This window comes from Psammomys obesus, unplaced genomic scaffold (assembly GCF_907164565.1).
Source record: "Psammomys obesus unplaced genomic scaffold, mPsaObe1.curated_primary_1811, whole genome shotgun sequence".
Classification (NCBI taxonomy): domain Eukaryota; kingdom Metazoa; phylum Chordata; class Mammalia; order Rodentia; family Muridae; genus Psammomys; species Psammomys obesus.
The window spans coordinates 29955089-29972202 of NW_026590062.1; the positions used below are offsets into that span (position 1 = coordinate 29955089).

General features: G+C 41.4%; 1 protein-coding gene across 1 annotated transcript in view; it reads left to right on the forward strand.

Annotated features, from left to right (window-relative positions):
• Window positions 1-1941: 1941 nt before the first annotated feature.
• The window catches only part of Cfap70 (cilia and flagella associated protein 70), a 55422-nt gene continuing 40249 nt past the window's right edge, over window positions 1942-17114 (forward strand). The window contains exons 1-7 of the mRNA XM_055606439.1: window positions 1942-2004; window positions 2962-3148; window positions 4450-4548; window positions 4728-4807; window positions 6612-6791; window positions 7877-8059; window positions 11911-12005. Of these exons, the coding sequence (XP_055462414.1) occupies window positions 1942-2004; window positions 2962-3148; window positions 4450-4548; window positions 4728-4807; window positions 6612-6791; window positions 7877-8059; window positions 11911-12005 (887 nt within the window). The remainder of the gene's footprint in view (window positions 2005-2961; window positions 3149-4449; window positions 4549-4727; window positions 4808-6611; window positions 6792-7876; window positions 8060-11910; window positions 12006-17114) is intronic.

The window sequence follows — 17114 nt, forward strand, 5'->3', positions numbered from 1 at the left end:
TAAATTATTAATTTACATTTGAAAGAAAAAGAGCTTTTATATTGTCCAGGCTAGTCTCAAATGCCCACTCAGGCAATCCTTTTGTTCAGCCTCCCAAGTAGCTGGAAAGAGATGCAAGAGCCTCCTGCTAAAATGTGCTCTCATACGTTTAGTAAAAGGGTCTTCCTTTCTACCTCTCTTCCTTCTTTCCTTCCTCTCTCCTTCCTTCCTCTCTCCTTCCTTCCTCTCTTCGTCTCTCTCTTTGATATGCAGTGTAAACTAGTCTTCTTTAATCAAAGTTCCTTTTACATTAGCGTTCTAAATTTTTTGTGAGTATTGAACTCAAGAGTTGAGAAAACAAAACTGAAAGATGGAAAACTGCACTTTACCCAAACTTGCAAAGGAAAAAGAGCACACAAGGGGAGTGGTTTTCAGAGTACATGCTTCAACCCTCCTTCCCCGTAAGATTGGGGGAGGGGGAAGAACAAGTTCTCGTGAGAACTAGCTAGTTGCTATAGTTACAGAAAACATAATCTGCTTCTGTCTCAGGTAAGACAGTCCCTTTCGGAGGGACTGTTACTCCCACTCGGCAGATCTTTTCTTCCAGGCTTCCTGGCTCTTCTCCTTCAGCTAAGGTCAGGTTGAACCTCCCGCCCAGCCCACCTGTACCCAAGATCCCGCCTCATCCAGAACCCGATCCAGTTACATCTTCCTCTAGCTGAGCAGCTGCTTATGAGCTCTTGTTGAGGGCAAGAGCAAGAGTTGGGCATTTGTCCAGAGTCACAGTTAATTCAGTAAGAAAGTCTAAATCTCTCTGTCTGGGACTGTGGATCTAGTTCAGTGACGTGTTTACACAGAGTGCGAGATGCTCTGTGTTGTCTGCCTAGCACCACAAGGTGAACCAAAAAAAACCCCACATCCTCATAAACAAAACAAACGAAGGAGGGTGGGCTGAATTCACGGCCACGGTGAATGTTCCCGAGTGAGAGAGAATCTTCATGGACTAGGAGATGTTTAAAGTGAGTGAATAATAATGTTGGTATCTGCTCTTAGAAAGATAAACGGAAGAGAATAAATAGGTAAAGAATGCAAAAATTCCGAAGTACTGGGGTGGAAAGGGGACACCCTAAGCAGGATCACAGACTGGATAAGGAGAGAAGCTGATTGGACCTAATAATACATCAGAACTGTATTTCTCTGCTTTCATCTCCAAATTTGTTCTTGTATTATGATCCAAGCATATTGAGGTGCTTGGCTTGCTTTTTGAACCTTTTGCTGACTTCTTTCTCCCTGGAACAGCCTTTATTTTTAAACTATTCTTTTAGTCTCAGTTCACCTCTCATGAGATTTTCTCGGCATGCATATCCACACATGTTCTCTCAGGTCCGGTTAGGTCCCAGCTTCAGTACATCCCTGCTCAATGAACCCCAGTTTCCTTTTTCCTGTAGCACATATGTAAAGGCTTTGGTATGTACCAAGTCATAACTTATTTCCCATTCTCCAATCCTCTGTCGGGCTGTCACAAAGCTTTCATCTCTTGGTCTATTTACATGTCACTCTTCCTCGCTAGTTAATGATTTCGACAAAAATGGAGTGGATTAGAATAAAGAGAAGTCGGACTTAAAGTGATGTGTTAGTCTAGCACAAGGAACACAAATGAACTAATTCATATCGTACAAATTTACCAGAAAGGAGCTGACACAAAAGACATTACAAATATTCATTTGATAAGGAAATCCCAGTACCATAGGATCAGTTAGTGGACCCATGCTCCTGGGACAACTCCTGAAAGTACCTCCTCCAGCAGCGGAGGTGGCAAAGGCGGGGTAAATGGCACTGGTCTAAAATGCATCTGTAGTTCCTGGGGTCCTGGTTATGATGTGGAACACAAGGAAACAGACTCTCATTTGTTATCTTTATAGAGGCCACAGAAGACCAGAGAGACTTTGACCAAGTGCTGACATGGAGCTGGGGTCATCCTCAGGCAGAACGGTGCACATTACTGTGACAAATGGATATGATTTGGTAAACTGACTCTTGGAAACCCACATAGTCTTTATTTAGAGGCATGGAGGGGTCAAGATTGAAGTTTTGCATCATTTTTTTTCCCACTGAGCATGACAATCTTGTCCCCAGTGTTCTGTGTTGTTAGTTTATACACAGCCAGTCATAATGTCCGGTGTCTAAAATACCTGGCCTTTTGAATGCTACATTGAATAGGGTTGAAACGAATAATTTCTGTTTTACTATGTGTTTCCTCCTCCTACTTCCTTTCTTCTGAGACAGTTTCACTAAGCTTAGGCTGGCATCAAATTCACAGCAGTTTTCCGGTCTCAGCCTCCTAGATGGTGAAATTTCATCACGAGTCACAACATCTGACATACAATTTTTTTCCCTTTCTTCTAAAAAGGATCAAAACTCTCTCTTAATTCTTATGATTAATTTCACTTTAGGATTTCAAATAATAGACCTGTAATAACCACTAAAACTAGATGCATAATGAAATGGGAAAATATTCACTGTCCAGAAGTTTACAGAGCTGTTCTTTAAAAGGATATAATTAATTAGCTCTATTTGTTTAATAATGTGTATGTAAAATATATATACATGTATACATATTTATAACAAAACATAAAAATATATTATGAAATATTAGTAATGTCTGTATATTGAAATAAGGCTACAGGAAATTTAATTCCCTATGTGATTTTTATCACTTTTTAAAGATGTGTGACTATATTTTTGTAATCAGATAATACAAGAAGTGATATCGTTTTAAATTTTAACATAAATGACACCAGTCAAATGTTGCATTTAGCTAGAACTGCATTTGTTTAACGATTTTCCCTTTGTCTCATTTGTATTTGTAGTGTAGCTTGTTAGAGAAAAACAGAAACCGATGTTTAGTCCAGGTCCAGATAGGTTGCCAGATATGTAGAAAAGCTATTATTTAAAACTGAACCATGATGCTTCTGCCCACAGAAAGGCTTCAAGGGAGACACATCAGTTACTTTTGTCCGTGCAGAATTCAATCAGATAGTTCTCGGCGACTCCTCAAAAATCACGGTCTCTCCGGAAGGAACTGCAAAGTACAACTTTACTTGCAGCTTTGAGCTCAGCCCAGACGGAGGAACCACGTTAGATGACCTTGCCCATAAACTTTTATTCTGTGAGTCTCATGGTTCTGAGCACGTTGCAGGGAGATCCTGAGTGCCAAGCCGCTATGGTAGGAGAAGCGCATTCTCCTGTAGAGGAGTAGTGCGGTGGCCTTTGTTCCATTTGCTTCTGGCATCAAGAACTGTGACATGCTTTTTTTGTTTGTTTGTTTGTTTGTTTTTGTTTGTTTTGTTTTTTGTTTTGTTTTTCTGAGACAGGTTTTTTTTCTGTGTAGCCTTGGCTGTCCTGGACTAGCTTTATAGACCAGGCTGACCTTCAACTCAGAGATCCTCCTGCCTCTGCCTCCCAAATGCTGGTTGTTTGGTTGTTTGTTTGGTTGGTTGTTTTTAAATCAGTGATTGATGTCAGAGAGCTCAGTCAATTGTGGGTGGCGTCACCCCTGGGCTGGTGGTCTTGGGTTCTAGAAAAAAGCAGGCTGAGCAAGCCACGTGGAGAAAGCCAGTACGAAGTGTTCCTCTATGGCCTCTGCATCAGCTCCTACCTCCAGATTCCTGCCCTGTTTGCACTCCTGTCTTAGTTAGGGCTTCTATTGCTGTGATGAAACACCATGACCAAAGCAACTTGGAAAGGAAAAGATTTATTTGGCTTACACTTCCACATCACTGTTCATCACTGAAGAAAGTCAGGACAGGAGTGCATGCTTGTAATCCCAGTACTCAGGAAGTAGGTGAAGAAGGATCAGAAGTTCAGGGTTATCTTTGGTTAAATAATGAGTTTGAGGACAGCCTGGGAGACATGAGATCCTATCTAAGAACATTAATTTCTAAAAATATGCAAGTAACACACTTTCACCATGTAGTCCAGGTTGACCTTGAGTTTGCAATTTTGAGTGCTGAGATTACAGATGTGTGCTGCCACATCTGTTGGTAATTTTTTATGATAAATATGATAGGTTCTTTCAGATGATATAGAGCAGTAACTTTTTTCTGCCAGACGGTTATAGACATCAGTTGCCTTTCCATATATGTACTACATGATTCTGAGGTTAGATCTATTCCTTATAACTTAGGGCAGAAAGTTCAGAAGTGGCAGAGCTGATGACGTCTCACTGTCTACCGGAAGTCCGTGATGCACCCTCCTGAATTTCAGGATAATTGCTGCTGCTGCTGCTGCTGTTGCTGCTGTTGCTGTCTGTGGTGGGGTTTGATCTGAAGCCTCGTTTGAGCACTCTTACCATTGCACTCTAGCACGTCAGAATCCCTTATCTTTAACTTAGACCTCGCTTGCTGCAGCTTTGCCATCTGGTGGAGTGGTTAGAAATTCTCTCGTTTTTCTTTGCTTTCACTTTTCTAGTAACTGTGACAGAACTTTTACCAAAGGAAAAGAAACAGAAAGATGAGAAGACCTCAATTCTTGGCCAAGCTGTGGTGGATCTTCTTCCTTTACTAGAAGGTCAGATGTATAATCTACCCAAAAGCCAAAAATAACAAAACTCATAAAGCCTATACCCAGCAATGTGTACAGCCTAGTCTCCAAGGCTTTGAAAAACTCCAGGGGGAAATGAGGTCATCCCTGTGCCCGTAGCAGCCTTGATCTGACCCTTTCCTCTTTGGCTCAACTTGATGTGACAGGAGAAGACTCATTTGAAACAACGGTCCCATTACACCCTGTGCAGGGGTCGCCCTTGGAGACTCCTTCACCAGGCTCTAAGGTAATCCAAGTTTTAAGTTTTAATGTTTTCCGCCTACCTCATAGTCCAGATATTGAGGTCTGGTTCAGGTGCATTGCCACCTCCTCTCACGATACCTGCAGCACTAGTTTCTGGCAAACAGGGATGAATAAGGCTGTCTCACCTCATGGATTATGACCAAGTATGATGAATCGATAAGACAAAGAGAAGGTCTTGGCTACTTTGCCCAGAAGTATGTTAAGGAAGGCTTCACTCTGGAAATGCTTCTTAAGCTGCATGCCAATAGGTTAAATTATATATGACAGTGTGTTACCCAGCAGGAATGGCAGCCTGCCTCTAGTTAAAGACTTCTAATTCAGCATTATCAGCCAATACCTTCTCCTGAATTCCAGAATATGAGACTTTGCAATGTACCAGAACTCTCTGCAGTGACACCCTATAATCATCTAAGACACAACATCCTAAAACTGAACTCACTGTCTTCCCCTAAACTTACTCTTTCTTGTTTCTTAGTCCTTTGGGCTGATGGCATTACTCATCCATGAATTTACATGATAGGACCTAAGTTGTACCAATGGATCCTAATTATAACCAATCTCCAAATACAACCTATTTTTGAGTCTTTAGACCCTTTCTTCTTACCTGCTCTATGTTACCTCAGCTTTCATTGGATCATTATGAGTAATCTTGGCACATGACCTCATCTCCTCCCCGACTTCAGCCTTCCTGTTGCTTCCATAGTGACTTAAAAGCAAGTCTGATCACATCTTTTCCCTGCTTAGTGTGGCTCATAGATTTATCCACTGCACCTGTGTCAAAGTCCCAATTTCTTTGCAAGCAGTGCACATGGTAGCTTCATTCCATCGACTGAATTTGAACTGCTCCTGTCCTTATGCATTCTGTTCCAGTGTCCCAAACTACTTTCTTACCTTTGGGCTGAAAGTAGCACACTGTTTCAATCCCTTTTACAGTAGATTTTCTTTGGACCCAGAATTATTTTTTCTTTATTTCCTTTGATGATCCAAGTCACAAACTCCTGATATCCTATAAAAGTAGTCTCAAATATCATTGTTTCCTGTTCTTTTCCAGCCCAGTAATTAATTATCCTCTTCCTCTTTGGTGCTTCTCAACAAGAGTATTTTATAAAGCTGGATGAGGTGATAGACACCTTTAATCCCAGCACTTGGCGGGGCTGCACTCAGTGAGTTCCATGCCAGCCAGGGCTACACCGTGAACCCCTGTATAATAACAGCAATAGCAATGACGATGACGATGATGATGTAGGTGGTGGTGATATAGATGGTTTAAGTGTAAAGCACTTGCCATACACGTGTGAGGACCTAGGTTCAAATTCCCAGCATCCATGTAAAGGGCTTCACATCCCAGTGGAAAGTGAAAACCAATATCCATGGTTATCTTTTAATCTTCACATACAGTGGCACATATATGCCTAAACACACATACACATACAGCATACATGCATACACCCCACATAATCATAGAATACATGCCAGCAAAATAAAAGAACTCCCATGTCATGCCTGCTAGTTACATTCACTGTGGAATCATCCGATTCCTTTCCCATACTTATTTGTATTTGCACTTTACGTCACTGCTGTAGAATGAAGAAGACTCTAGTTCATCATAAGATTCTCCAGTTCTCCTTTTGTCTCTTTCTTCAACTCCTGGTAGTTGGGAAAAGACATTTAAGTCCTCTGTCTGGAAATAATTGAGTTTAACTGGAACAGTGGTAGGAGATAATGTAAATAAAGAGAATGAATGCCTATGGCAATGTTCATAAATGTTGCATAATTTCATTTGATAGCAGTGCAGTCTCGATGTGAAGGTATTTGTGGCAGAGCCCTTACTGACCCCAGCACAGGTCTCAGCAAGCAATCTACTGAAGGTCACACTAGAAGCCGCCTATTCTGTGCCTGAGTCTTTCATTCCTGTGGGGCCTCAGTATAACTACGTTGTTGGTCTACAAGTTCCATCAGTTGGAGAGGTAAAGCCCTACTTCAAAATATTTACACAGGCCATGTTCCTCCCTGCCAACACTGCACTCAAACTCACTCTACCAATGGCTAAGATGCATTTTAGGCTTAAAAACTAACATTCACTTTTGTTTTACATGTATGTTTTCATAACCCTATGCGGTTACACAATCTACACATTACATGTAGTTTATATTAAATCAACATATACTTATGGTCCAAAATAAGTACAACATTTAAAAGTTGCCAGTTTTTAGATGCATATACATAGATTATTTTTTATAGGTTTTGCATAAGTATATCATTGTGGAATGCTTTCTCTTAATTCCAGGTATTGTTTAGATCAAATTTTTAGATACAGGAATACTTAAGTTTTCTGCTGGAGATTCCCAAGGTGCAATAAGTTAAAGCCTTCACCTGTGCTACTTCCACAGCCTAAATGTGAATTTGCATAAAACTTCTGGGGCTTAGGTGGGTTCCAGAGACACCTGACTCATTTCCAAAACTGGAATAACCTAAGGCAAGTCTGGAGGGTTGCTTTCCTATACAGAGACAACCCATGACTGCAAATGGCACATCTGTGCATGTTCTGCTCCCATCTTCAGGTTTCTACTGATTTTTCCTCTTTGGGCTGGTGGGATGGCTTAAAGAGCAAAGCCACTTATTGCTGAGCCTGATGGCTTGAGTTTGATTCTTTGGACCTACATAAGGATAGAGAGCACCAACTCCCAAAAGTTTTTCATCTAACCTCCACACATATTGGTGTAAAAGTGTGCATACACATGTACATAAATAAATAAAATACTTTTAAAAAGAGTAATTTGCCAGCCTGAGTCCAGGACAGCTAAGGCTACTCAGAGAAGCCCTGTCTCAAAAACACCAAAAAAGAAAAAAAATAGTAATTTGCATTTTATCATGTTTTCTATCATTCACAGTTATACATTAGCACAAATAGAATGAAGGGTACAGGCTCCTATATAGAACCATATAGTATAGACATAATATTCAGAATTCTACTGGAAAAAGTACTAAGGAGACTTTTTATACATTCCAAAGCCTTTACAAGTATCCTCACATCTGGTATTTATTGTTTTAGAAGGACTACCCTATGGTTTTCAAGAATGGAAATATGAAGCTTGGAGGGGAAAGAGAGCCTGTTCCCCGGCCTAAAAAATGGCCTATTGCTAACATTCTTGCTCCAGGAGCTAACAACATCCCTGATGCATTCATTGTGGGTGGTCCCTATGAGGAAGAAGAAGGAGAGCTCAACCACCCTGAGGTGAGAGAGAACAGGTTTCATGAAAAACACAGTGCATGAACAGACTATAAACTTTTTATGGACCCAAAGTTTGTACATACACACCTGTCTTTGGCAATACTGATAGCGTGTCAAAATCATATATCTAATTCTGCAAACAGAATAATTTACATTCAGCTTACTCTTTATTTTATATTTGTTTCTTTTTGAGTAGATAAGTAGATTATTCAGTTGTTGCTATAATGAAACACCCAAGAGAATCAACTTATAAAGAAAAAAGCTTTATTTTGGTTCACATTTGGAGGTTCAGCTCCATGATGGGTTGACCCCTCTGTTTTGTGCCTTAGGAGCCCCCTAGTAGGCTTAATTTCCTAAAGACCCCATAGCCTCTCAGTACCATTCTCGGAGCCGTTAACACAGAGATCTTTGGGAAACATTCAGCTTCCAAACACAGCTTGAAATTTAAAATTAAGAAGTGTTGTTATGCCCAGTTCATGAGACCCCCCAAAGACCACCAGGATTCTCTGCTGCAAATAGATGAGGGTTTATTGGATACGTGCTCGAGCCTGGGTTGCAAAACTTCCTGTGAAGGCAGGAGAGGAATGCAGCCCTGCAGTCTAGGGGAACAAGGTTTTTAATGGGGGAAAAAAAAAACAAAAAACTCAAGCAGAGAGCTACATGCCTTGGCATTACATGATTGGGTAAAGGAAATTGACTTTTGAAATGATTGGTTTACTTTAGTACAAAGACCATAAACAGTTCTGGCCTGGCTATCTGGGCTGGTTTCCTAGCAACTGTAACTCTAGTGGGCAGGAAAAGAATGCAGTAAAGCTAGTTCCTTTCCCCACATGGCTGGACATGTCTCCACCTGGCTGGCCTTCAATCAGACCTGTGCTCCAAACCCCAAACTAATACCCCCTCAAAACAAATTTCAATTCTTTGGTCACTCAGTATACAGTAATCTGGGTGCAGTGGTGCATGCCTGTAATCCCAGCACTTGGGGAGGCAGAGGCAGGTGAATCTCTGGGAGTTCCAGTCTAGCTGGGTCTACAAAGTAAGTCTAGGACAGCCAAGGCTACACAGAGAAACCCTGTCTCAAGTAAGAACAAAAAAGAAAAAGAGGAAGAAAAAAGGAGTATACAGTAAGAGTCTTTCATGTCTGTGTCTTCTTCCAGATTATTTTCCATCTTGTTACCCTAGTAGTTACTTTGTTATTGTTTCTCCCAGATGCCTCTTGTACATACAAAAGAAATAAGTGCAGTGACATGAAAACTAAGGGACAGAACCTGTCTCTCTTTCCTAAGGGAAGGAGAGTCAGATTCTAGAAGGTCTGGCTTAACAAACAAAAACAAGTGTTTAAAAGAAAACAAAAAGTTCCCAGGTAGCTACAGTTATATTAGGCTATCTGTGATGGGAAAATGCCTTTCCATTTGATGATGATTCCAATGGTGGTTAAATAATGTTCAGCCAGCGTTATAGCAAAATTTACAGATAAAATTGTTTTTCTTGGTGCTGGAGAGATGATTTGGTCATTGAGAGCACTGGCTGCTCTTCTGGAGGGCCTGGATGTACTTCCCAGCACAAACATGGGGATCACAGCGGTGTGTAATTCCAGTTCCAGCAGCCCTGACACCTTCGTCTGGCCAGCCGGCACGCACGTCACGCAGACAAAAACACCATAGATTTTTTTAATTGTCTTTCCTTAGGGGATCCAGACTTCGGGGAAGCATTCAGTCACATTATTTTCAGATCTAGAACACAGCAAGAAGCCACTCCTACTTCTCTATTTATTCCACAGTATTTTTTTTTCTCCTGGATTAGGTGTAGATTGTGCTTACTCACATCAGAAGCAGGGAAATATGTCAGTTTTTCCTCACACATCAATAGATACTAGTATGAGAGAACCAGGCCTGACACCCCCACAACAAGCCAAAAGTCACCAGTCCCAGGAACTAGGCTATAGGTCACCAATTCCAGGAAGAAGACAATAGAGTCCCTTGCCCAAGGTTAAGTATTAGCCAGTAATACTTAACCATCACCCCTAGCAATCGTTAATCAGAGAATACCTGGAATTTACCCAGGTGTTCTTTACAAGAGGATGACAATTACGATTTGGCTTGGCCCTCCGGGAAAACAATTTCCTCTGGACACCCATAATTTGCTAAATGTCAATCAATCATAAAACTGCCTAGCTGAAATTTCCCAACCTTGCTGTAACCCAAAATAAAAACCCTCCTCCCCCTGAGCTCGGGTCTCTACACTCCATATCACTGCATCGGTGACAATGTGGGCCTGAGCTCAAGCTTGTAATAAAAGACCCTATTGCATTTGCAGAGGAATCAGCTCCTTAGTGGTCTTTGGGTTTCAAGAGACTTGGGCATAACAAGTACATGCATATTGATACTGTCCCCATCATTTTTAGAGGCTATTATATAAGTTAACTTGCTTTGTTTTACTTCATAAAGTAGTGAGTATTTTCGTATCACTACATTTTTTTCATTATTTTTTTCTTTTTTTTTTTTTTTACTGTTTCTATATGATATGACATTGAGTGGACATATTTTAATTTACTTATTCACTTCTTTACTAGTGGGAATCAATTATCAAGGTCATGGAAAATAATAAAAAAGTGGTTGCAAATAATTCTTGTACTAGTCAACAAACATCAGTAGAAACATTCAGAAAAATAACTAGTGAAATGAGGATGTTGAATTCTTTTCATTGACTCTAAATATCTAAACTAGTAATAAGGCTAGCAACATTTAAAAATTGCTGACATGATTTTCTCATCATTTGTTTAGTAACTATAATTACCTTATATTTTATATTTTATATTTATATTATATTTTATATATTTAGATATTATGCTATATTTTAGTTTACATAATTGTTTCTCAGCCTTGGCTGCACTTTAAAATTACATGTAAAGGTGGCAGGTGTGGTGCCTCATGCCTTCAATCCTGGTACTTAGAAGATCTCATGAGTTTGAGGCCATCCTTGTCTACATAGTGAGATCCAGGCCAACCAGGACTACATTTTTTTTTAAAGATTTATTTTATAATGTATACAGATATCATTCCAGATGGTTGTGAGCCACCATGTGATTGCTGGGAATTGAACTCAGGACCTCTGGAAGAGCAGCCAGTGCTCTTAAACTCTGAGCTACCTCTCCAGTCCCCTAGTGTTTTTTTTTTGTTGTTGTTGTTGTTTGTTTTTTTTTTTTTTTAAATAATACTGAGTTTCAACATATGCCTAGGTTGACCTTGAACTCATCTTTCTGCCTCAACCTCCTCAGAACTAGGATTGCAGAGACATGCCACTACATACAGCCCCTGGAAATATTTTTAAGACAATGACAGTAGTGTGTTAATTTTCTTTCCTATTGCTGTGGTAAAATATTCTGATGCAGGCAATTCAGGAAAAGAAGGGAGTGTTCAGCTCACAGGTCCAGATTACAGTCTGTCATGTCAGAGAAGTCACAGACACAGGAGCCTGAGAGAGCTGTCACATCCCATCCACAGTCAAGAACCGAGAGCAGGGGTTCACACATACAGGCTCCTGCCCAGCCCCTTCCAGAGCTCCACTAAAAATGGATGAATGAGTAACGCACTGCTGCTCTCTAGGACACTTTCATTTTTTTAAGCTCCTCAATGATTTTAATGTACATCCTGAATGAGAATCACGGACTGAGGTTATATGCATAAAGATTTGGCACTTAGGAATGGGTTGATGTAAGCAGAGCATTATATCTGAAGGTTATCTCATGTACTCCAAGCAGTTGAAATAGCTGCCACATGCAAGAGTGCCCACAGACTGACAGAGTGAAGCCAGCACACACAAAGACCAGGAATTGCTATCTTATTATTCCACAGGACAGGGAGTTTAGGAACCAAGCAGAATGCATAAAGAAAAGGATTGTCTGGGACTTGGAAAGCCGCTGCTACCTCGATCCTTCTGCAGTTGCAAGGTGAGAACAGAAAAGGACTGGGGTGGGGGTGGAAATAATGTTATTCTTCCCTCCATTCACTGTATTCACATTTGAGTTAAAGTGTGAAACTTTCTCTTCCACTTTGCATCAGTTTGACATTTTGTTTATCTGCTGATAACAGATTCCCTAGGGACTTTTTCCTAGGTGAGCATTTCTTTTTGACTTACATAAAATAATTCTAGAACTGACATGCATAGTGGCTCTGCAGTATCCTCAGAAACCCAGGAACAGCCTTCGCTTTAGCTTACCTCATGGCTCAAGATTGCTAGAGCTCGTGTGTGTGTGTGTGTGTGTGTGTGTGTGTGTGTGTGTGTGTGTGTGTGTTAGGGTGAGGTGTCTGTGAGACCTTCACAGGCAGCCAAGAAAGGAGGCTAAAAGGCGGCCTAGAGCAATACAACTGGTACTGGTTCAGACATCAAGAGTTGTTTATTTTTGGCTTATTTAAGCACAGCATAATCTGGTGCTATTCTTGTGATGATTAACTCAATCTCATGTGCAAAATAAAGCATCCCTAAGTCTCGGTGTGGAACAAAATAAGCTAAATACAGATCAGGCATCATTACATTGAAACTCTGTCAAGTGCATGTGACACCTTCTGTAAAGATATGTTCTATAGATTGACTGAAGAAAACAAGCTTATGAGGAGGGTCTGGCCACATAGATTGCACAGAAGTCACCAGGCTAGAAAATATATCTGCTTCAGTCTTCTGGCAGAAAGCAGGTTTTGCATTTTTTTCCTGAACAACTGTGTGTGTTTAACATTCCAGCTTCCCTTAGTGCATGCCTGTCAGTACAAAGACCTCTACGCCCCTACAAGCTTGACTGGAGAGCTGGCTCAGCAGTTTAGAGCTGTTGTTGCTCTTGCCAAGGACCAGGGGTTTGATTCTCAGTATCCACATGATAGCTCCCAACCATCTGTAACTCCAGGGAATCCAATGCCATCTTCTGGCCTGTGTGGGTACCAGGCATATATGTGTTAGACTCATGTACATGTGAACAAACACTCACACACATGAAACTGAAGAAAGAGAAAGAAAAGTGGGTTGATTGACTGATTGGTGGGATTCTGGCTTGCAACAACTGAACATGGTGGAAGAGAACCCGTGTGGACTTGAAAGGGTACGTGCTGGTGGTGGATGTCCTCAGGGTTTTTGCCCTCAGAACCTTGCAGGGACCTAATAACCCCTATTTATGTCTCATGGGTCTTTTCTAGATGAAACAGATGCTAGAAAATACATTGTTTTAGTTGGACACTTGTCACCAGCCAGAGTCAGGGCATCATTACTAAGGAAAGATAGGAGGCTTAATACTCTACAGTACTGTCTCTGACATAGAAAGCTGGTTACAAATGAGAAACACAGGATTGCCAATGTGCCTGTAGTCACAGTCCTTAGCTCTGGTTTAAAAAAAATTTTTTTTGTTTGTTTGTTTTTCAAAATAGTTTTTCATTTATTGGAAAATTGGGCAGGACCCAGGCCGTGTAGTGTACTCCTTTAATCCCAGGCACACAGGAGGTAGAGGCAGGCAGCTCGCTGTGAGTTCAAGGCCAGCCTGGTCTACATAGTGAGTTCAGGACAGCCAGAACTACACAGTGAAATTCTGTCTCAAAAACAAACAAAACAAAAAGAAAAGAAAAGAAAAATTGAGCAGGTATTTCAGAGGTATACTTCTGGTCCCCTACCTGGTCACATGTAACCCTTTTTCTATGTTGATGGATTTGATTGACTAATGTTTTACTGAGGATAAACTGTTGCTCATATTATTTTGAGCAAATAGTCATTTATTAGATCAATATAAGAATAAGGCATACCTTTAATTATTTTACTTTAACTTATAAAATGGTTAGTGATTTCCTCATGTTCTGTGTATTTGAATTTGTGACTCAGTGTTTTTCTCTGTGACCCGTAGCACTTCTCATCTGCTCATCAATATACATGGACAATTTTCCTCACAAGGCAGCTACTGCTGGCTGACTTTTTGTTGGAGAAAACCTTTATCTCCTTTTGAAGGATAATTTGTTTGTTTGGGTTTTTGTTTTGTTTTTTTTTTTGAGATAGAGTTTCTCTGTGTAGCCTTGGCTGTCCTGGACTTGCTTTGTAGACTAGGCTGGCCTCAAACTCACAGAAATCCACTTTCCTCTGCCTCCCAAGTGCTGGGATTACAGGTGTGTGCCACCATACCTGGCTTTGCAGGATAATTGTAGTGAGTACAGAATGGCTTTTGACTGGATATGCGAGTTGTTAGTGAATCTGATTGGTGAGCTATGACACTCAGTAAGTGGGATTTTTGGGGGTGCAGGGCCTGCCGCTTTTCCAGTAGTCCATGATTGGGGATAATTTGACCCCACAGACATCATGGATGACTCACTTCTGAGCTACCATGTCTTTAAATTAATCTGCCTCAAATTTTGTGGAGCACCACTTCATCTTGTCTGGGCTCAGAGGACAACTTGTCAGGGTCTATTTTCTTCCATCATGAGGGTCCCATTGTGCCACTGGTCCTCTTTAATTTGTATTGGTATCTGGACGTTTGTGGTTCCTTGTCAGACGGTAGCCTGGGCGGTCTCAGGGCTCAGCTGTTGTACTGTTTCCTATCTCGGCTACTGGGTGGGTTCCACAAATCAGGCTGGTCCAGGCACTGTTTTTTTCTGGACAGGAACAGAAAAACTCCCAAGATCAAAGGTCTCATTTCTGTTTCAGGAATGATTAGAGCACTCATGTACTAGGTGAGGCTCCCAGGCTCACCAGGGGAGGTGGAAATGAGTTTCCCACTGGGCGTTACTGTTAGCCCTTTTAAAATGAGATTGCTGGTACTCAGATGATCCAAAAGCCTGTGGTAATAATGCAGTGTTACAGCCTCTTGGTTAGGCCACTATATTAACAGCAGGGGTGTGGGCGAAAGCCAGAAACCACCCAGAGGGCAGTTCTGGCAGTCCAGCTAACAGCAGAAGCTCACAGAAGTCACGAGCATGTCCCAGGTGGCCCAGCCAAACTTGGGGTTTTCCGCAGAGATTCTTCAGGGAGCCCTTCCTTCCCCAGAATAAATGATCAGGTGGTCATGATGGAGGGATGGACTTTATTTCATGAATCAGGGACTTATAAACCTTAGGCAGTAGAGGGGTTTTGAAGGTGAATGTGTTTAATTTGCTGGAGCTAGGGACATCAGGGATACTTAATCTACATGTAATAAAACAGCCTTATCATAAGAAGGGAAAGCAGTACTTAATTATCCTATGGGTGGTGGAAAATCTCCACACAGTTAAAGGTCATTGGTTGAAAGTCAAGACATCTTATTAGTATAGGATAGGTGTCTCCAGGAATCCCCATGTGCTTGCTGAACAGGTTTCTTATCAGGAAAGGGTAAGGCCTGTAAATTTCCCTGAGGACTATGTAATGCTCCTTAGGGGACCTGGGGTTCCCCAGATCAGGAGGCAAAGAGAGAACCCTGCTGAGAAAGGGAGTCCATCTTCATAGACGAGGCTCAGAGGTTATCTGGAAATGCCAGACTTCGACCTTAACAGCTGTGTCGCACAGAATACATTTGGGGAAATAGGAATTCAAAGTCTAAGGATTTTAGTGTGGGGTTTGGTCTTGATCTGCTTAGGAGCTGGACACAGGGAATATTTTTGTGGCTGTACCACAGGCCTCCGATTAATTTCTCTTGCCCTGTCTTCTTTGGGCTAATCTGTGAGTTCCTGTCAGGATGGGACTCTGTTCTGCTGCTTCCTCAGCTGAAATCTGCTGGGTGATTTTGGGGTGGGGGGTTAGTAGGTTTGAGTCCTTGGGTCATTGTTCACAGAAAGGTTTCATAGTCTTTTTTTTTCTTCCTCCCAACCTTTTGTTGAGGGAAGATTGGGCAGAGGTGGAGTTGTCCAGCTGACTGTCTTTTAGAACACAAGGTTCTGGTAGTTTTCCTGAAAGATCAGACCTTTCTTACAAAGAACACAACAAGTTGGGCACACCTTTAAACCCAGCACTGGGGAGACAGAGGTAGAACTCTGTCAGTTTGAGACCAGCCTGGTCTGCATAGCAAGTGCCAGGTCAGCCAGGGCTATATAGTGAGACCCTGTCTCAAAAACAAAACAAAAGAACATTTGAGGGTATTTCAAAACATTTGCTTCCCACCACTTCTTGAAGCATAAGGTTTCTCCTGCATTTAATATCCACAAGAACAGGCAACTTTTTAAACTAGGTTCCTGGAATTTTTTTAACTCTTGGTCTCTAATAATTTGCCAAAGTTACAATTAAGCTCTTTTTTTTTTTTTTTCCCCATTTTCTGTCTACTGTACCTTGGCTATTTGTAAAGTGGATCTCAGCTTTGATCCTCTTTTTTCCTGTCTCCAAATTTCAGATTATAGTTTTCCCTTTACCTCAACTCTCTGATGGAGCTTTTTTAAAAAAAAAAAATCAGGCTGGAGAGATGGCTCAGATGTTAAGAGCACTGGCTGCTCTTCCAGAGGTCCTGAGTTCAATTCCCAGCAACCATATGGTGGCTCACAACCATCTATAATAAGATCTGGTGCCCTCTTCCGGCATTCAGGCAGAGCATTGCATACATAATAAAATGAAATAAAAATTAAAAAAAAATCCTAGCTTTCAATTGGACGAGGGGACAGAAACAGAGGAACGCTGCTGTCCACTCTTCCCCTTTACTGACCCAGCTCACTGGGTGTTGCCACCACATCCAGTCTGAGTATAGGTCTCCCCTGCTCAGGCCTTTCCCTGTCTAGAAACACCCTCAGGAGTATACCCAGGGATGTATCTCTCTATAGTAGACGTAAGTCCTGCCAACTTGATAAGATTAGCCATTACAGTTTCGATGCTTTTGTTTGTAGCTGTTGTATAGATAGGGTCTCCCCATGTAGATGAGGCTGACCTGAAATTCACAGTCCTCTGGCTTCTGTCCTCCAGTGCTAAGATTAAAGACATGCACCACCATCCCAAACCTCCTCAGTGGTTTGTTTGCTTTTGTGAGAGGGTCTTGCTATGTAACCCAGACTGGCCTGGAACTTACTGTGCAGCCCTCAAATTTATAATCCTCTTGTCTTAACCTCCTACCAGGCTTATGTTGCCATATGGCACTAAAAGA